The sequence below is a fragment of the Maniola jurtina genome, chromosome 21, assembly GCF_905333055.1.
Source record: "Maniola jurtina chromosome 21, ilManJurt1.1, whole genome shotgun sequence".
Classification (NCBI taxonomy): Eukaryota; Metazoa; Arthropoda; class Insecta; order Lepidoptera; family Nymphalidae; genus Maniola; species Maniola jurtina.
Window position 1 is genome coordinate 12,154,558 of NC_060049.1, and position 21,075 is coordinate 12,175,632.

The window sequence follows — 21,075 nt, forward strand, 5'->3', positions numbered from 1 at the left end:
AGAGTGATTTTGCAATACACTCCACAGACTACAATAAGATTATATCAGTTATACATCGTATTCTATACAAGATAATTATGATGTTGATAATTGGTTATGTAAACACCTTAAAGCTACAAAGAATGAAGATTCCAAACGGGCCCTATTTTGAGAAGACGCCCTCAACAAACTCAACGAGGTATTACTTTTATTGTTTGTTCTAACATAAAAATCGCTAATTATACACGATAAGAGATGACGCGAAAGCGTGCGTAGCACAACACTACGATTTCACCGCGGTGGTTTATTTTTTGACGAGGTTAGTGATAAGTTTATTTCGAAATTATTGTTTTCCTCATTGAATTGTTGAAAACAAATACTCGAATATGTGTTAAAATTAACAGTTATAAGTTAGCAAACAAGTTTTATTTAACATAACGGCAATGTTCATTCAGCTTTAGCGTTCATTGAAAGGACGCGTTATTTGAGAATTTTCTGATAAACTTACGTTCGGATTTCAAAGTGCTTTTCAAGCGATTTAACCATTGGAATTGTGAGTTTTAAAGATAAATAATTGAAGTGTGTCGTTAAAACCGGTGGTCGATGCGACGCCGGGCGTGTTATGGAGGTCTATTTATAGATTTTAATATGTAACCTCTTTTTGGTTATTTTAGGCGGGAGAATGGTTTTGGCAAAGGGCCTGAAGCCCACACAGGTGTTAGCGGTGATCTTGAGCGTCCGGATCCTGTCGGTGTTCCTGGTGCAGACCTGGTACGTGCCCGACGAGTACTGGCAGACCCTGGAAGTGGCTCACAAGCAAGCATTTGGATATGGAGTCCTAACCTGGGAGTGGCAGAAAGGGATCCGAAGTTACTTGTACCCCAGTGTCATAGCAGTTCTGTATACCATACTGAAGTTTACTGGCTTGGACTATCCACAGGCTGTGGTATGTTACATTAATTACATTCCTTTTTTTTTAAAATGTAAACTTTAAAGTTATTTGTACCAAAATCTCCAATAACAACATCACTTAAATTCTACCACCATGTAAGTGTTTTTGACATTTTGATGCAATTTGCTAGATAATCAATAGTCACAACTATTCTGCCAATGAGAAACAAGAAAACGTTCATTAGAAACTTCAAGGATTAGAAACTAACAGCATAGTAACAATGTAAACCTCTGGAAATAGCAAGTTTTTTCACTCTCCTGTAAAGTTGTTAATTTTGACTTCTTAGAATTTAAGCCGTATATCTATTCATTACAATTTTAGTTTCTAATGTGAAACCTACCTTTAGATTATTTGCTATAGTACCGCCCACAGAGTTACACATTTAAATTATACATGTTGTTCCTTACATTCTATGGCTCTTATGCAACTCCACTTACGGGCAGTCACAGCGTGCATTAACATATAAATATTTACCTTTTCTTCATAATTTTTTTATAGTTAATGATACAATCTATAAGTAATTTATTTTTGTCCAGATTTTCACTCCCCGAATCCTCCAAGCATTACTAAGCACGGCGGCAGACTACAGCTTCTATAAATGGACGGGAGGCAGAAAGTGGGCCTTGTACCTCATCCTGACATCTTGGTTCTGGTTCTACACGTCGGGTCGGACGCTGCTGCAAACTTTGGAGACTGTGCTGGTCACCATAGCCCTGTCCAAATTCCCCTTCAAAGCGGGAAAACTTGCACAGTATGAAAAAGGTTTGTGTACTTGCTTACTTATCTATAATTAACAAGATAAAGTTGAAAACTAATGTACAGTGTAACAATAGCTTATAAGCTATTTTATAATGTATAACAATGTGTTACATGCAATAAAAGTCATTCCTATAACAACTTATAAGCTATTGTTACACTGTACACTAAAACCCAACTGCGACTGCGCTTGTCTTAATAAACACGGAAATATTATTTATTATTTATTTATTTAATTAATTATTTAATTAGAACGGACCTTTTAAGTCCAATTACACTAATTAAATTAATTGGTATATTTCAATGTTGTTGTACATTTATATTCATGAGCTCAGAATTTTTTCCTCTTCCATTTGACATTCGACTGGGTACTTTTGTTGATGTTACATCCGTTAGGTCAATTTTTTTCATATAAAACATAGCCTTTGTCACCTGGACCTTTACAACAAATCAATTGACACCTCATCTATCAAAATAGACCCAGCAGTTTATGCACTATGGTAGAACACACAGAATTTTGTTACAAACATACATAAATACATAGACTGCTAAAATCATAACCCTTCCTTTTGGCTTTGCCGCAGTCGGGTAAACATATTGTCATGTATTGTAGAAACAGCCTAGAGTCACAGGTTCTACTGAACTGACTTTGATGAATCTTAATAATATTAAGCCCTTTTCAATCACATCAGCAACTCACACTCATGAAGTAGAAGTAAATCAGAGTTCATTTCCAATACTTACGTGAAGCAAATACCTACTTATTGCTATCCCACTTTGACTAATCAATTAGAGCGAGAGATCTGACCCCAGTGCGATCTCTTGCTCGCGCTAATCAGTTGAAGGAGGATAGCAATAAGCAGGTTTTACAATTAAGCAATCTAGATGTATCCACTAAAGAAACACATTTTTAACCTCCAACCCAAAAGAGGGGTGTTATAAGTTTGAAATGTGTATCTGCGTATCTGTCTGATGCATTGTAGCTCCTAAACTAATGAACTGATTTTAATTTAGTTTTTTTTTGTTTGATCGAGAGTGTTCTTAGCTATAATCCAAGAAAATCGGTTCTGCCGTTTGAAAGTTTTCAGCTCTTTTCTAGTTACTGAAAACTTCACATGTTGGGAGTGTTATAAATTTTTAATTTACACTTGTTGATACATTCTTGGTAAAGCAATGTAGTTGAAATGGTGTGATGTTTCAGAGGACAACAGCTGGGTGTGGCTGGCGTGCCTGTCGGTGTTCGTGCGGCCGACGTCCGCGCCGCTGTGGGCCGTGCTGGGCGCCTACAACTTGGCCACCACCAACCAGGGCCGGCCGCAGCTGTTGCTGAAGACTTATCTGCCTATTGTGTAAGTATTTGGGCCTAAGCAGACTGCAGACGAACTATTGTCTGGACAGGACGCAAGTCCCCTTTCTTACTAACTCTGTTTCTCTGTACTTTTAGTCATATCATGTGCATTATACGAAGCAGTTCTTAGTGACTCATTTTCGTCCTCCGTGGATAGTAATTGCTCATTTGCGCAGGCTGTTATTGCTACTCTAATGATGACAGTCATCAGAGCAATTAAGAATTTTGATGAGTGCTCTTATAAATATCTTCTTCTTTGTCGTAACACTCTTCGCCGAGCGGTCGTGGTCATCACGAATTGATGTTTATGGGGACAGATGTTATACGCCTCACGAGCATTTGCCACTTCTCCCTGCTGGTCAATAGTCTAGTACACTCGTGCACGGCACCGCCCACATTTGGTCGGTCCATTGCGTAGCTGACCTTCCTCGCCCTCTGGTACCCTCCACCTTGTGCACTACAAGACGCTCGCTGGAGTCACTCTTACGGCTTATAAATATAATGATCTGGTATTGCTCTCAAATCATTATTATATGAGGTATAGAACCCTAAAAATAGTCAGGTTTTGGTTTGGACCTTTGAAATAGTTATTCTTATTCACTTTATTCTCTCACAGGCTGGTGTCAAGCGCAGCGCTCATCGCCCTGGACTCGTTCTGCTACGGAAGGTTAATTGTTACCCCCTGGGAGTTCTTCAGATATAATGTGCTTCAGGATGTTTCCTCCTTTTACGGGACACACCCATGGTGAGTACTGTGTGCAGTGTCATTATAAGTTGTAATATATTACAATGATCCACCATTTTGGCGGTGATCACAAAGGATTGGAGATGGTCAAAGTGATACAAAGTATTCAAGAACCTGCATAGCCCCAGAGAAGAAGTATGATTGTCATCAAGTGGAAATCTATCCTCTGAATGTAAATTGTTGCAGGCACTGGTACATAACGCAAGGCCTGCCGGCCGTGCTGGGCGTCAACATAGTGCCGGTGGTGTTGGGCGTCGTCGCCGTGCTGCGGAGGCCCCGCGAAAACCGGATCGGGCTGGTGCTGCTCGCCGCCGCCGCGCTGCACGTGGCTGTGCACAGGTAACAATCTAAACTTTATCCAAAGGTTCGATGCCATTGTACCAGAAATAAGACTTTGATATTTCAAATTTCCAGTTTGATACCGCACAAGGAGTTCCGCTTCGTGCTGCCGCTGCTGCCCATCCTCCTGTACCTGGCCCAAGACGTGTTGGTTCCGTGGAGCAGGAAGGCGTTCAAGTGGCAGCTGTACCTGGCGGCGGCGGCGCTGCTGGCGGGCAACCTGGTGCCCGGCCTGTACCTCGGCCTGCTCCACCAGCGCGGCGCCATCGACGTGATGCCGCTGCTGCGAGATGCTGTCCCCAACAACCGCTCGTCCATACTGTTCATGATGCCGTGCCACTCCACGCCGCTCTACAGGTGACTCCTTAAACAAACAAACAAACAAACAGATGGCAGCTGTACCTGGCGGCGGCGGCGCTGCTGGCGGGCAACCTGGTGCCCGGCCTGTACCTCGGCCTGCTCCACCAGCGCGGCGCCATCGACGTGATGCCGCTGCTGCGAGATGCTGTCCCCAACAACCGCTCGTCCATACTGTTCATGATGCCGTGCCACTCCACGCCGCTCTACAGGTGACTCCTTAAACAAACAAACAAACAAACAGATGGCAGCTGTACCTGGCGGCGGCGGCGCTGCTGGCGGGCAACCTGGTGCCCGGCCTGTACCTCGGCCTGTCTGTCTGTCCGTCTGTCGTGTCTGTCAAGAAAACCTATAAGGTACTTCCCGTTGACCTAAAATCATGAATTTGGTAGGTAGGTAGGTCTTGTGCTATCACAAGTAAAGGAATACATCTGAAAACAGAGGATTTGTGGTTACATCACAAAAAAAAAATGTGTTCACGAAAAATTTTATTTACCAAATCACGCGTAGATGGCGCTGTTGTCATTAACTTGCAGTCTTCACATAAAAATGTTGAAATATCTTGTTTGTTCGCTAAGTTGTGCTGCCGTTTCGCAGCCACCTCCACGTGAACGTGACGACGCGCACCCTCAACTGCGACCCCCCGCAGCGCGGCGAGATGTACGAAGCCGAGGCCTTCTACAACAACCCCGCGCGCTGGTGGCGCCTGGAGTACTCCACCCGGCAGCCCCCCGCGCTGCTGGTGCTGTTCGACGTGCTGCGCGGCCGGGTGGAGGAGCTGCTGCGAGGGTACAAGCTCATCCACGAGCTGCCTCACACGCAGGTACTACCCCTTCTATAAGATACGCTGATATACCTGCGCAGAAATCTTATTTTTGAACGGTGCGAATCGTAGCGCGCGCCCGGCCGCTATTTGTTGTTGTCTACGTTTCCTCCATGAGGACGTGGCGGCTGCCACATTCGCAAGCAGATGTCGCTTCTAAATTCAATCAATCAACAAACGCTCGATACACGAACCCAAGCCAGATACCTCACGACGCACGCACTAGATGGCAGCACGGGTAGCTTAATGGCAAGTTAAAAGTAGAACACGCAAAATCTGAATCGCATTGACGGAGCGTTTATCAATCTGCACTATATACACAACACACGAAACACGTAATTCATAGATCGAATGACGAGTAGAATCCTCAATGACGCATCGTACGTCGTCGACGTTTCCGAACCCCACCGCCACGATAGTATTTAAAAGCGAAGCGGTCCAGCGGAGCGGCATTCATTACGTGTGGTGTTTCGACAGAGTGAAGTAGTGAAAGGACTTCTTGAGTCAGTACTGTGAAAGTGATTTTAAGTTGCAGTTGTAATTGGTGAGTTCGTTCCAATTTGTAAAGATAATGTGAATTTACATATGTGTGGATATTGTTGGTTAGAAATGTTGATTAGACGGTTGAGATAGTAGTTACGATGGAGCCAATCTAGTGTAGGGTACCGTCGCCCAGTTACTCGTTGTTATTATAATCAGAGTTCTACAGGTCGGTGATACATATCAGATCTAGTTATAGAATCCCGTGGTGTTTTATGAATTCGTAACGCTGGGTGTTGTATATATCAAAACCAATTCATTATTCTGCGGCTCTGGACAGAGACACTTCTCAGTAGACACGGTCTGTCGTACTTACTGTAGGTTTTAGAGTTGTGGTTACCTTATGTGGTTTCCGTTGGTTGAGGTCATAGTACTAGTTGTGGTAGCTAGGCTAGATGGTCGGTTTGGGACCGGTGTAGGAATGGAGACGCCGGTCTAGGTAGAGTTAGGGTTTTGTATTTATCAAACAATGATATAAAAAAAAAAAAAAAAAACTATACCAAAAAAAAAAAAAAAAAAGAAGAATGGGATAGTAATGATAAAAAAAGGAAAAAAAGTTAAAAAAAAAAAAAAGGGTGATAACGCAAAAAAAAAAAAAAAACAAAAAGATAAACAATGCAATAAAAAAAAAAAAAGAAAGGTAAATAAAAACTAATAATAATATTGTATAAAATATTAACGTAAAAGCTGAAGTAAGAATATTCTCTGAATATGAATATTACTGAACAATAGACGTGAACTTCATCGAAGTAAATCAATGGGACCAGAAGAAAAGTTTGCCACGATTAACGAACGTTTGGAAAGCGTACCAAAATTTGAAGTACAAAGTAATGTGGCCGTATCGGCTATGAGTAAACGTAATAGTACGGCAAAGTGAGGATTTGACGCGCAGACTGACGTGCTTTTATAAGTTAAGTACTTTTCCATTATTTAAGTGTAAACGGCAAGGCCAATATGAGCGCTGAGGCTCTGAGGCTGAACCAATATTAGCGCTGAGGCTTGAGGTTCCGCCGTCATCACTTTTTACTATCTTTCCGAAGGTGTAAACGTCAAGGCCAAAATGAGCGCTGAGGCTCTGAGGCTGAACCAAAATTAACGCTGAGGTTATGAGGTTCTGGCGTCATCACTTGGGGTTTCAATTATCCTTAAAGTCCATGTGTAAACGTGTATGTGTGAACCAAAATTAGCGCTGAGGCTATGAGGTTGTAACGTCACTTGTGCTTTAAGATAATTGAAACGTGAAAAAAAAAAAAAAAAAAAAAATGGTTTGTGAACCAAAATTAGCGCTGAGGCTATGAGATCCTGATGATCATCATATCACTTATGTGTTTTCAATTATCTTGTAATTCATGTGTAAACGTCAAGGCTAAAATGGGCGCCGAGGCTCTGAGGCTGAACCAAAATTAGCGCTGAGGCTATGAGGTTCTGACGTCATCACTTGTGTGTTACAAGATAATTGAAATGTGTTTACGTGAAAGCTATGAGTTAACGTGAAAGCTAATATGGGTGTCGAGGCCCTGAGGCTATGAGATTCTTAACGTGATAAGAGTGTTGATGAACCATTTTTGATTTCGAAATTATAAGGGTTTACGTGTGTGCGATGTTGGTTTACTAATTTATGCACTTTATTGCAGAGAAAAAGGACGAGAGTAGGCGCAGGGACGCGCCTATGATCAGTATGGCCGTATCGGCGCGATAATGAAACACGTAATTCATAGATCGAATGACGAGTAGAATCCTCAATGACGCATCGTACGTCGTCGACGTTTCCGAACCCCACCGCCACGATAGTATTTAAAAGCGAAGCGGTCCAGCGGAGCGGCATTCTATTATCGACAGTCGAAGTGATAACACGTTGAATTTCTCTACTTGTTTAATTTATTCGGTTTAGTTTGACAGTTAATTGTAACTTTGGTTTAAATGTTGATTTTCTTAACTTCTTTCAATTTGTTCGTTTTAGTTTGACGGTTAAATGTAATTTCGGTTAAAATATTGTAAATTGAATCTTATTGTAAATCGAATCTTTGAAAAGAGCAACCGCTGAGTTTCTTGCTGGTTCTTCTCGGTGGGATAGGCGTTCCGAACCAGTGGTAGATTCATTTAATGATTCAAAAGTATTTGTAAAGGTTTATTAGGATAAAAGTAATATTAAAGATGGTTAAAGATTGATAATAAACTGTGATGAATAATAACAACGGCGTGAGTTTTATTGGAGCAAGTTCTCCTACTCTTACATATATAGAAGTTTCAACGTGTAACCGTCGACCCAGCTGGCGCTACCGAGCACAACTCCGCTGGGAGAGAATTCCCTATTAGTACGGTCGAGCACACAGACGCCGCTCCCGTACAAGGATCAGTTTTAGAATTTTACCTTGTTTCAGTTCCCGGAACGCGAAGTCGGGGAGAAAATACTAGTGTATCAGAAAATAGAAGCGCAGGCGCGCGCGCAGCCCTCGGACGACATCGTGCAGTGATCCACCACCACACACAGACGACGTGGCGTGGTCGGTCGCCACAGACGGACGAACGCACTGTTAGTATAATGTACTAGTATCATATCGTCCATGCGCATCAACATATACGCATTTGATTTCACTTTCCACATATATTTTTTTCAGTTTTTTTAAATGATTTTTTTTTTCAATAATTTGTATTATAAAATTTAACTAAAATCTAAATAAAAATAAATTAGATGAACAAACGATTAATGTATTTTTTTAGTAAAATAATCCCTTCATAAACTTTATGAAGGGATAGGATTTTGAGATTTATCAGATTAAGTAGTTAGAATTTTGTTAGAATAAGATCCTTTAGGGTCTATTTTCAATAGCCAATTATAACAAAATGATGACGATTTTATATTAAAAATCTAAGAAATGTAATTTTTGTCGTCTATTAAAGTTTATTCAGTGATTCAAAAATCAATGTGTAATATTTCACTCAATTATTTATATCGTACATAAGCACAATTAACACAATGGCGTGGTGTTATACTATCATATTGTTATAATACAATATTTTATACTATTACAAATTACTATTTATGAAAATAGTAAGGCTTTTTCAACAAATTATGACATTTTTCAATGTATAATTCAGAATTTGACATTTATTTTCCCCAATGCATTTTCTTATAATAGTTTTATTGGAGTGTATTCATCGAGAAAGCTGCATTCTGTACAACAAAGCCGCCGGCTTTAGTGTGTTGAGCTGAATTATGTCCAGATTTATATACAAATTAAATATTATGTTAAGTATAGATAGATTTTTGTACAAATACAATTAGAATTTCGTCCTGTGTCTGGATCCAATAGATTTAGATTTAGACGTAAGTTATGAAATATGACTATCTGTCAATTGCGTCACACAATTTTTACAGTTATTGACTGATCGAAAAACTACATGACATTAGCAGCCATAGATTGAAATAGTTGTGATTGGCTGAATTTCTGTTATTCTTGCTGCAAACGTGCGTTTTAGCCAATAGCGTGAGAGCGTCGGCCAAACTTCGGCGCTCACGCCCCTAAGTTGCCTCATGTATGACGTAATTGATACATACTCTGAATTTATACTAGAAATGAAAATCACTCATTTTATTTATGTTTTTGGTTTGGAATTTTGATTTCTAAATTTAAGAGTAATTAATTATCAATTATTTTTTAATTTTAAGAGCGATAATTCAAATTTCGCAAAGATCGCATGTTAATTTTGGCATTTCATACTTTAATATATTTTGTAAGAAAATCTTACAAAAAATCCATAGTTTTTTAACTTGGTTATTACAGGTGTCTCTAATTTCTTAACGAATTATTTAACAACTGACTTGCCAAAGCTGAACAAAACTTAGATTAAACATTATTATAGACAAATGCTAACCAATAACAACGCTGTCCTTTATTGCTACCACCGACAAATTCACAATAGATTTTAGAAATCGCTGCTTCCGAATTAGTTTTTAGTATTCCTAAAGGTTCCCGCCACTGGTTGTTGTGAATGTTTATGACGTCACATTTCATTATTTCAAACAAGCTTTCATACTAAGCGCGCGACGTTTGACGCAACACCTCCATTGTAAGTACATTGCAAAGAGAACATAGACACTGCATTGTAATTTGTAGTGTACCTACAGTGGGCGATGCACTTTAGCCCATTTTTGTCTCTAGTACTTTTAATTGTTTTAGATTAATTTTCTTGGCTATCTTTTAACGCTAATCTCTAAGTTATAACATAATTTGTATTGTTTTAATAATTATTTTATTTCCTTCGAATTGCAATGAGTTTAGATAGATTATAATATAATTTTTTCGTGTTTCTAGTAATGTAAGATATCGTATTGTAAGATATTTGTATTTACGCCCTGGCATATACAAAAGGTACGGGGGAGGGAAGAACCCGAATGTTCACTACAATTCGTTATTTAGGTACACTACGTATAGGCGCTTACTTACTGAAAAGTACTTTACACAATTTCCTTAATTCATGGATCTAAACGCCAAGTGAGATCGATATCGCGAGTTTTTGAGCAAGTCTTATCCAATACTTACGCGTCAATGAAAAATAAAGGGATCCTAAAATTGACCGTGATCTTTAGAGATCTCTAAAAGATCCTGTGCTCTAGAGATCCTTGCAAGAGACCTATGTCCAGTAGTGGACAAATTAGAAAAAAAAAACTGGTCCTGTCCTCCCCTTACCTGAGAACGGGATACATCCATGTCGGCCGCCTTGCTCAACACGAAAGACGAGTATATTAGGACCTATTGTCTTATTAACTACTGGATTAACATACAAAGTATATTCATTAATTATATTAGGTGTAATATTTATACCTGAAGTAAGAACGTGTTCATCTTTTTGACTGACGGTTTACGTGTTTATGAAGTATTTTTGTTTGTAACTTAAATTATATAAAGCCACTATTTAGTGGTAAGCAGTGCTGTGTTGCCTCTATGGCATATATAGAAGTATAAATTCACTTGTATTTTACTAGTGCTAAGACGGTAAAGTAAGTAACTATACTATTTTTGTGCCAAATATTTCAGTAATGTAAATTTTAAAGATGTTCGCATCTAACATACTTAATCAAAATAATGAAATCTGTATAAAAATATTTAGTTAAGCTTTTGAAAGTATAGTTCATACAAAGTGTCATGCGCCATTTTCTATGGCTCAATAATGTCATGTCTAAAATACTGTTCACCTTTAGAATAAGGAAAAATAACGATTAAAATGGCGCTTGAGGAGCCATTCTTTACGCTTTATATTATATAACAATGATATCGAATTTAATCATCTACTGGCCACTTAAACAAAAATCTTTAAATACGTGAACCGTTTACTTATAGAACAATTTGGAGCAATAATTTGACTTGGTAATTAATTTTGTAGTAATGTTGTTTTTTTGTGTAAGTAAGTAAAAGATGTCTTCTATTTGAAGTGTGAATTTTAATAAAGAATTTATTTTTAAAGTTTTGATTTTTTTTTTATTTAATAATTCATAGAGCGCACTTTGACTTAGCTTAGACTGAAGACACTGTTAAAACGAGACAGCGTTATATCACTGGTATAAATCTGTCTCGTTTTAACTGAAACTTCAGTTAAAACGTTAGCCTTAGGGCCTGCGCTGTCGGGGGATATAACCATCGGCTACATCACGTTTGTAGTGTAATTATGTTTCTGGTTATCTATATCGATATATGAGACGAAAAGCTGTCTGACTGACTGATCTATCTCACACAGCTCAAACTACTGAACGGATCGGGCTGCAATCATAGCTATGTATCGCTGGCTGAGGTGGAGACTGCCCGGCGCCCGGCCAATGGTATCGCTGTAGGCTCAGAATAAACGTGGCTTTATAATCAATGGCTGTACGGAATAATGATGAAATCCATAGAGATATTATATCAGTAATTCCTTTTTTTAGTTATTTTTTTTTTCAAATGTTACGAATAATTAAAAACGCCCATAAAACGCCGAAATAAAAGTAAGTACAAATTCGTCTGTGTTGACATTTGCTGGCGCGCGTGCTCTGCCTTTTTGGAGTGTATATTTTTTTGTTAAAAGTGGCCAGGTTTTGTATTTCACTGGTGTTTTTGGTGGTGGAACTGACTAGGAAGCGCTCTAAAGGGGTACCGCGCGTGTGTCGGCGAGCGCCGGCTCAGACGAAGTCCATACTTATATAGTTTTCCTAACTTGTAAATAACTACATACTTAATATTGCCCAATCTTTGTAAAGCCAGACGACAGAAAAAAAAGTATGTATAACAGTTACTCGCATAGATATGTGTTACTCGTCATATTATAATATTAACATTGATTGACGTAACCTAAAAAAAGCAATCTAAAGGGCACTAATTTTATAGAACTTTTTCTGGAGAGTTCTTTATTACTCGATAAAAACATATCTACTAATTATTTACTAGTTTTGTAATGCTCATTTTTTACTCTGCTTGTGTGAGCTCAATCTAAAAAAGCAGGTACTGGTTCATTGACTCACTCATTCACACGACCTCTCACCTCACTTATATATAGTGTGTTATCTATGCACATGACACAACTGAACTAAGACTGAACCACTGAGGTGTGCGGGGGTGCGCGGGGAGTATTGAAAGGAAACATGTCCTCTTTGTTTAAGCTATCTTCGAAGACTCTTTATTGAATTACATATTGTTATTAATTAAGGCTATATTACACTTAAGGCTATAAGGCTATACTACACCACACCACAACATCACTATTTCGATATCGCAAAATTATTTTACGATTTGACATTAGCTGATGTCAAGACGTGTTGCTTATTTAAAAATCCGATTGTAGATCGATTTATTGGTTAAGGTGGAAGCGACGGGCCTGCCCGCCAAATTCAAATTTAATTTGGTTTTTTGCAATTTGTAAACTAATACGACAACGTAGACTTACGGCATTTTAATTGCGATAATGGCAGTATTGTTCTCATAGGTTTATACAAAAATCTTTACTTAAAAAGGCCCAGTTTAAGAAATTAATTAAATAAAACAAATAAAATTTGAATTTCGCGGGCAGGCCCGTCGCTTGCCCTTTTAAGATCGATTTTCTTGACACAAAAAATAGATTCTTCGATGAATCGACATCAGATTGACAATCGACATGACATAGTGATATGTGCATATCCTGTATGTTATTGCTCTGTGGCTGGTAACTGGTTCTAACACTTTGTTTGTTTTTTGTTTACTTTTCAAATCAATTATTGGCCGTTATATGGTCGTTATTGGTTGTTAATTCTTTGTGATTACTTAATTATCATTAAGTAAAATCCAAAGTAATTGTAAGATAGAGACTTCATTAGTTATTGTATAATTCAATTTCCAGACTCCTAGTGAGTGCCAGTTCCAGTTAATTATGGAAAATGCATTACGTCGATGTATTAATTGCTCCATTCGTTTACGATTTTTGCCCTGGCAGTGTTTGAGTGGGGTTGAAGTGAAAACCTTTAACACTTTAGCATCTTGGATTTCACCTACGCCAGTAAGTAATAAAAAAAACCGGCCAAGTGCGAGTCGAACTCGCGAACTGAGGGTTCCGTACTCGGGTATTTTTTTCTACATTTTGCACGATAAATCAAAAACTATTAAACATAAAAATTAATTAAAATCTGTTTTAGAATGTACAGGTAAAGCCCTTTCATATGATACCCCACTTGGTATGACACAGTAAAGTACTTTGAAAATTTAAACACATTTAATTTTTTTTTAAATGATGTAGCCACAAATTCACGGTTTTCAGATTTACGGTAATAGTTACGGAACCCTAAAAATAGGGCTACATTAGGCTGTGTCAAATAGACGTTGAAGCCTCGACGTTTTGTTAGAAGTTCCCTATCTGCTTTTAGTTTCCCTAAATTGCTTTTTCACCAACTTCAAAAAAGGATGTTCCCCAATTACTCAAAGACGCCTGAACCGATTATGGATTTTGGATTTTTATTTGAATGGTGAAGATCTGATGAATATCTTCAGAGATGGAGAACAGAACTCCTCAATGGATAAGAGTAAATTGTTTGCGATCAATGTATGTATGAAGTCAGGCGAGCTTCACACTTAGATTTCTAATTTCTTTAATTACGCTCGCTCAACTCCATAAATACAATACATGTGTAGAAAGAAAAATTATTATTTTTAACTTTTTAGTCTTTGTGGTACTTGAAGTTGGTGTTACTTATTTTTGAAAATTTTATGAAAGCTGTTTCATTCTGGTAAAACATGTTGACATCTCGGACTTGATGAGCTTAGCCAAGGAATTATCGGCTGCGTGCGGCTGATTAAAGAACACATGCTTAATTGCGAGTGCTCTTGAAGTTAATATTGTCAATATGATTTGACAGATTTCGCGGGAAGATGTCATTTGTATGGAGTGTTTGACTTCGTTACAAAATGCTCTCCAAGCTGGGCCCACGCCTGCAGCTGTATTTGGGCACAGAAGTGTGTGTTTAGCGTGCGGCGTATCTACGCTACGAGCACTCACTGCACCCGTGCATGCACATTCCGAGGAGAGAAATGTTATTCTGCGTTGGGTGTCTCCACACTTGGTATGTATTATAATGAAAAGTGCTTATTAATTTTAATACAATACAGATAAAATGGCATTTTTTAAATAATATGTTACTTTGTCTTGGGCGCCCCTAAACCCTGCGCTCGTGACGCTATCTACTATTGTTTCATACTTAGGCTAGGCATTCCATACTTGGGGCGCCAGCCAGGTAACCTCCCAGTGCGCCTGGATGCTGCTGGTCCCTTTTGGATGCGTCCGAGGGGAAGAGCAGTGTTTGGGCCGATGCGACCTGGTAACATGGCTAATAATTTCTCTTCGGAGATTTTGTTGGCTATGGCTAATGACCTGGCAGGGGGGGAGGTTTCTCCGCGTGTCCCTCTGACTAGCAGAGGGCACAGTGGATGAAGCGTAGGATGGGACGGGGGACGGGGGTCGGGGTCGGGGGACGCACTTCATTGGTGCGTCCCGGAGGTGCGGTGGTGGGGACCGAGCAGGTCCCCGATGGAGGGTCTGCCTCGGCAGACGTTGCTGGCTGGGTCAACAAACAAACACACTTCCACATTTATTGCAATGTTTAACATAACATTAGTTATGTACTCTGCACAAGTTATAAATTAGTTCCGTAAGCTCATAAGTGTTAATTTGGTTGGTAGTTAGTAATAATTAGTAATTACTTTCTCATAGTTATTAAAAAAGATTATTCAATGAAACAAGTTAAGTATTCTTGCCTAGTAGTAACTTCAATAATTAATATTGATTTGAATTAAAGCTAAAAAGTAAAACAATTGTGGATTTCAGGTCCCACACCTAGAAAGAGTGTGCCGAGCATGTCGTATGGCAGCTAGGAGAATTGTTCAACGACATTCGCAACAGGATGCAAATCGAGCTGTTGCTATACAAGCTGTACATGCTCCTGAACCAGAAGCTATACAGGCTCCTGAACCAGAAGCTATACTGGCTCCTGAACCAGAAGCTATACTGGCTCCTGAACCAGAAGCTGTACAAGCTTCTGAACCAGAAGCTGTACATGCTCCTGAACCAGAAGCTATACAGGCTGCTGAACCAGAAGCTGCACAAGCTCCTGAACCAGAAGCTGCACAAGCTTCTGAACCAGAAGTTGAACAGCCTCGAGAACCAGAAGCTGTAAGGGCTCCTGAACCACCACCACTTCCACAGCATGACCTATTTCAGCCGCAAAGGAGGCAAGAACCAACCTACACCTCAGGAAAATATAAACGTGTTGCTTCAACCACAAGGCACTGTTTATTTCCTGATTGTAGAAATGTCGAACGTTATTTAGTGCCAAGAATTATGAAGGAAAATATTCTAAGCCGCCATAGAATTTATATACCACCTTGTGCGCGTGTGTGCAGCCTTCATTTGAACTGCGAGCATTGGGACCAACTACATGCCGGCCGTACAGACTTTACCAATTCCCAAATGGATGACATGCTTGATATGTTAGAGAAGATTTCCTTGAATAAAATTGACTTTAGTAACATTCACTCCATCCCACCCAACCTATGCCACTACTGGCTAGGTTTGAACGCTACCCAGTTCTACAAATTGTTGAACAGTATATCGCGATTGTATGAACAAGTACCGGACGCGAGTGTTGCGTTAAGCATTTACTTAATCAAATTAAGGACGGGAGACAGCAACGAAAGATTGGCTGGACTTTTTGACATGCCGAGAAGCACTTTAGAACGGAACATGAACAAAGCAAGGGATGTTGTGACTGAAGCTGAGGTGGACGTAACGACATTCATGCAGCTTGATACGTTTGAAGAACACTGTCATGAGAATGAGTAAATAATGTATTCAACATTATTTGAGTACTCGTTTACTCTCGACGATCTCGTTAGATGGCATCACAGGTACGTTCAATCTGAAATGAAATCAACCAATCCATATCCATACTAATTCCATACTTAATATTATAAATGCGAAAGTGTGTCTGTCTGCTTGTCTGTTACCTTTTCACTGCCCAACAGTTCCGATTTTGATGAAATTTGGTACAGAGTTAGCTTACATCCCGCAGACGGACATAGGCTATCCCGGAAAATCAGAGTTCCCACGGGATTCTTCTTAATTCATCTGTTTATCCGATTTTTATGGAATTTGGTACAGAGGTAGTTTCGTCATTATTTGCATAGACACAGGTCTTTACTTGTATGTACGGTAATACAGAATGGACATACAAGGCCGTAAGTCGTTGATCATATTCGCGTGGCACGGTTATGTACATGCGTTAGGTGTGTGTGGCGTGTTTATAGGAAAAAGGTCATAAGTGTGACAGGTTTTTGGTGCAATAGTTTTGCGGAATTGCTACCTACTCGAATACTGAGGCCGACTGTACCTGGAAATGGTCATATTGGGAAGTGGTCATAACGGATCCAAACGAACTCAATTACTATAGGCACAACAAATCTATATGACTTGTGAATATGTTTCCAGCTTAAGGAAGTACAGTTGTCTTGGAAAGATAAATCGCGACTTAACCTTTGTTATTATGCGTTTCATCCTGGCCTATATTGATAGCGGAGTCAAAGCTCACAGATAACTCGCGTACGAGCCAGTGCAGTATCACTTCCTACAAATCAAATGTGACATCGATAAATTATGTTCTAAATTTAAAATGGGCGCGAATTATTTCGTTTTCTCTTTTATTTTTTTTCTGTGCAAAGGTCTTGGAGTTATACGGCCTGAGCCTAGCACAAAGTCTTTGAACGAGGGAAAAGGTAGTTTGGTGTTCGTGTTCGACACTACGGGGTCTATGTTCAATGACTTGAGGCAGCTGCGGGAGGGGGCCGAGATGATCTTGAACACCGCGCTGGAAGAAAGCCACGTGATAGCGGACTTTGTGTTCGTGCCGTTCCATGATCCAGGTATTACGAACTTTAACTATCATTTTGGAGAATCACACTAATTTATAAAGGCGAAAGTTTGTGTGTTTGTGTGTGTGTATCTTTGTTACTCCTTCACGCAAAAACTACTTGACGGATTTGGCTGGGAGTGGAGATAGATAATACCCTGGATGAGCGCATAGGCTAATTGTTGTCCCGGAAAATCAGAGAGTGTGAAGTCTGTAGTGATAAGTGATCAGGATAAAGTCACTTATCGTATCAGTAATTAGCTAAGATGATTCGTAGTTCCAATGGTAGGTGCTCGTACGAGGTGTGATTTTATGGTTTTCGAATGTCAGCTATGAAATATCAGTCGGCTTCACGGCTTACTCTACAATCTACATCACTAGATTTATTCCGATCTTTTCATCTTCAATCATCGAACTGAAAAGGGACACGTGATATGCTTACACGATTGAGGAAAATTATTTGGGAAAATGACAAAGGTTTCACCGGTAGAACACCACGCGCTAATTTTCGGATTTTATTCTTCATCCTCATAGCATGTTTTCCTTTATATTTTAACAAGTGGTTGGTTATTGTATCTTAGACCTATATAAATAAATCTTTATTTGATAAATGTTACGGTTGTACACTAAAAGGTAGAGGTTTTTCTTTCTCATTTGGGGCGGTGCGGGCATGTGGAGCGGGTTCTTACATTCCTTGTACTTAGGTGTAACTTCGTGGTCGCCATCAATTCCGTGACATACTTGTGACGCAGCACTTTCCCGGCTTGAATAGAGTAGCTTCCTCACGTTGTGGACGCTCAAGCGTACAGTGTGATCTTCTTCACACGCACCAAGGAACCTTTTTAACCCCCGACCCAAAAAGAGATGTGTTATAAGTTTGACGTGTGTATCTGTGTATCTGTCTGTGGCATCGTAGCTCCTAAACTAATGAACCGATTTTAATTTAGTTTTTTTGTTTGAAGGGTGGCTTGATTGAGAGTGTTCTTAGCTATAATCCAAGAAAATCGGTTCAGCCGTTTGAAAGTTATCAGCTCTTTTCTAGTTACTAGTCCTTCACTTGTCGGGAATGTTATAAATTTTTAATTGACACTTATACATTACGTATTGGGTCACTCACTGTGCAGGTGTCGGGCCGGCGACGGTCACGACGGACAAGGAGGTGTTCCAGCGGGCGCTGGCGGGCGTGGGGCGCGTGTACGGCGGCGGCAACTGCCCCGAGATGACGCTGCACGGCGTCCGCCTGGCGCTCGCCGTCAGCCGCCCGCGCTCCTTCCTCTACGTGTTCACGGACGCCTCCGCCTACGACCACGGCCTGCTGGCCGACGTGCTGGACGCCGTGCAGAGGAAGCAGAGTCAGGTCCGTCACTTCTTTGCTGATGTCTGCGATGGACAGCGCAACTTTACGAGTGAGCGAGAGAGACAAGCTACAGCTTCTCTTCTATCAGTTTGAACACGGATTCGTTTCAAACAAGTGTAAATTAAAAATTTATAACACCCTCGACAAGTGAAGGTTACAGTAACTAGAAAAAAGCTGATAACTTTCAAAAAGCTGAACCGATTTTCTTGGATTATAGCTAAGAACACTCTCAATCAAGCCACCTTTCAATGAAAAAAAAAAGAAACTAAATTAAAATCAGTTCATTAGTTTAGGAGCTATGATGCCACCGATACACACTTCAAACTTATAACACCCCTCTTTTTGGGTCGGGGGTTAATAGAATATTGCAATTAACCAAATCACCTACTCAGTTAGTGGAGTGTTTCAAGCCCACGTTACACCGAACTACCCAAGAATTAGCACATCTCGGTCCAGAAACAGATTAAGGCCGATTCACACCGAGCACGTACACGTGACACGTGCGTAGTGACGCGCGTGAACCCCTAACACACCGGGTTACGCATACGTCCAGGCTCGCAAGCGGTGTGCCATGTTTCATACAGTTCCATAGTCTAGGGTGGTCCTTATTTTTCGACTTTTGAATTATCCCCGGGGCACTTTCTCATTTGATTATATACCTCTAAATATGAAATAATATTATAAAGGCGAAAGTTTGTGTGTATGTATGGAAGTAGATTATACACTGGTTTAACACATAGGCTATTTTTTATCCCGGAAAATCAAAGAGTTCCTAAGGGATTTCGAAAAGCCTAAATCCACGCGGACGAAGTCGCGGGCATCAGCTAGTGCCAGAATAAAACATTGTCTCCCAGGTGGTGTTCGTGCTGACCGGGCACTGCAACGACGTGGACAAGCCCACGTTCCGCGTGTACCACCAGATCGCGACCGCCAGCTCGGGCCAGGTGTTCAACTTGAACAAGACCAGCGTCCACCAGGTACTCCACCGTTCTATCAAATCGTGATTAACTCTCGCCATAAAAGCTCAACACTTTGAACTCTAGCTTTTTCAAACAATGATGATGCAGTCTAAACAGTAACATAATATGGAGCTATTTCACCTGCACTGATCAGTACTGACCCGTACCGTGCAACCTTTCTGTACCGGGAACCTGGTTCTTTATGCGAGCAACCTTACACTTTTCAAAATGCAAGCTGCTATGGTATTAGTTTGGGGTGACATAAGTTAAAAAAAAATGTTTTTTTTTTTTTTTATAAACCTTGTTGAGTGTGTTTTTCTAACGACCATCAGGTGTTGGACTTCGTGCGAAGTTCCATTCGAGGCCGGACAGTCAACCTCGCGTCCGCCGTCAACCCGCCCGGCTACAACTATACGCAACAGGTACATTCATCATCATCATCAACAAAGCACTACAGCCCTGGGTGAGCCTTGGCTTGGTCAAGAAAACTTCGCCTTCGGGGCCGCTCAGATGTAGCTTGCTTCCAGCTCCGAACCCCCAAAACACACATGTCTCCCTCCCAAACTGATTAAGATAAGTTAATCGAAAGTATGATGGAATCGGAATTACTTTCGAGAGTCAGCGTATCACTAAACTTGGCATAGAGTCGCAAGTCTACCAAAACCCGTATATCGAATCCATTCCGAGAAACATTCGGAGGACGCCCGTCAGAAGCGAAGCTTATACGCATTTGTACTTTTGATCGGTTTAAAAAATCAAATGGCTGCCTTATTCTTCCAATTTTAAAAAAATCATCATATACCTCAATAGATATATGAGGACAACTGACTCTTGAGGCAACTTCAGCCAGCCAAAACAAAGGATAGCTGTGTTTATTGCAGATTCCAGTAGACAAGTCGGTGGGAGAAGTGACAGTGTCGGTGTCCGGCGCCAAGCCGCAGATCCGCGTGCTGAGCCCCAGCGGCGAGGAGCTCGAGGGTCCGCCCAGACTCCTTACCACACTTGATTTATCACAAATAATGGTAACCACTTACTTTTTGAGATTGTTGTGGGCTCTTCTCAGACTTGGGCGCGTTTGGAACCCTCGTAGCTTTAGTTTTAAGTTACGTAATTAATTATCACCACTATATCGTACAAATTTAACAATTTCGACCATTAAAAAGAGTATTGTACCTACTTTGAATAAATGATTTTGACTTTGACTTTGACTTTTTACACATAAAAAACCTTTTTACAGCTGGCGTCAGGTTAAAACAACTCTGATTTGCGCAGTGGGTGATTTATCGATGGTTTTAAATCTAGTGGTGATCTCCGCAGAGAGCATGAAACAACAATACTTACATTCAGTGCAGTCATTACACTCGTAGTTTAGCTAGGAGATCTTGTCCAATAGAATTAGCGGATTGTGTACCTTAATCACTAAGTAACATTTCTGGAATGCCAAACTTTCATTTTCCTGCTTGACAATTACCACGATCAACTTTAGATTATCCTGATGAGATGAGATAAGAATAATAACGTAACA

The 21,075-nt window shown here is 40.2% G+C and overlaps 3 protein-coding genes across 5 annotated transcripts in view; all 3 read left to right on the forward strand.

The window, feature by feature from the left end:
• The first annotated feature begins 236 nt into the window (after positions 1–236).
• LOC123876477 (GPI mannosyltransferase 3) lies at positions 237–11,304 on the forward strand. Of its 3 annotated transcripts, none has more exons than XM_045922757.1 (9): positions 237–298; positions 654–925; positions 1,468–1,693; positions 2,889–3,036; positions 3,652–3,780; positions 3,967–4,119; positions 4,195–4,476; positions 5,074–5,299; positions 8,221–11,304. In XM_045922757.1, exons 2-9 carry the CDS (start codon positions 662–664, stop codon positions 8,311–8,313), a joined length of 1,521 nt encoding a protein of 506 aa, XP_045778713.1. In that variant the 5' UTR covers positions 237–298; positions 654–661; the 3' UTR covers positions 8,314–11,304. The 3 variants fall into 3 exon arrangements, with proteins under 3 accessions (XP_045778713.1, XP_045778712.1, XP_045778714.1); XM_045922756.1 differs by having other exon boundaries at positions 272–532; XM_045922758.1 differs by having other exon boundaries at positions 284–309.
• Positions 11,305–12,905: 1,601 nt separating this feature from the next.
• LOC123876478 lies at positions 12,906–17,180 on the forward strand. Its single transcript, XM_045922759.1, has 4 exons — positions 12,906–13,339; positions 14,193–14,396; positions 15,158–16,236; positions 17,047–17,180. The coding sequence occupies exons 1-3, from the start codon at positions 13,214–13,216 to the stop codon at positions 16,169–16,171; spliced, it is 1,344 nt and encodes a 447-aa protein (XP_045778715.1). The 5' UTR covers positions 12,906–13,213; the 3' UTR covers positions 16,172–16,236; positions 17,047–17,180.
• LOC123876481 (hemicentin-1-like) overlaps positions 16,922–21,075 on the forward strand; it is a 74,318-nt gene continuing 70,164 nt past the window's right edge. Inside the window, exons 1-5 of the mRNA XM_045922770.1 lie at positions 16,922–17,247; positions 18,359–18,591; positions 19,446–19,568; positions 19,883–19,972; positions 20,432–20,572. Of these exons, the coding sequence (XP_045778726.1) occupies positions 16,998–17,247; positions 18,359–18,591; positions 19,446–19,568; positions 19,883–19,972; positions 20,432–20,572 (837 nt within the window). The 5' untranslated portion in view covers positions 16,922–16,997. The remainder of the gene's footprint in view (positions 17,248–18,358; positions 18,592–19,445; positions 19,569–19,882; positions 19,973–20,431; positions 20,573–21,075) is intronic.

Excerpts from the sequence above, each read along its gene's own strand:
- LOC123876478 (XM_045922759.1), top strand. The coding sequence starts at position 13,214 with ATGGAAAATGCATTACGTCGATGTATTAATTGCTCCATTCGTTTACGA. Across the intron at positions 13,340-14,192 it reads CTTGGATTTCACCTACGCCA|ATTTCGCGGGAAGATGTCAT; the intron begins GTAAGTAATAAA and ends ATGATTTGACAG. Across the intron at positions 14,397-15,157 it reads GTTGGGTGTCTCCACACTTG|GTCCCACACCTAGAAAGAGT; the intron begins GTATGTATTATA and ends TGTGGATTTCAG.
- LOC123876477 (XM_045922757.1), top strand. The coding sequence starts at position 662 with ATGGTTTTGGCAAAGGGCCTGAAGCCCACACAGGTGTTAGCGGTGATC. Across the intron at positions 3,037-3,651 it reads AAGACTTATCTGCCTATTGT|GCTGGTGTCAAGCGCAGCGC; the intron begins GTAAGTATTTGG and ends ATTCTCTCACAG. Across the intron at positions 4,120-4,194 it reads CTGCACGTGGCTGTGCACAG|TTTGATACCGCACAAGGAGT; the intron begins GTAACAATCTAA and ends TCAAATTTCCAG.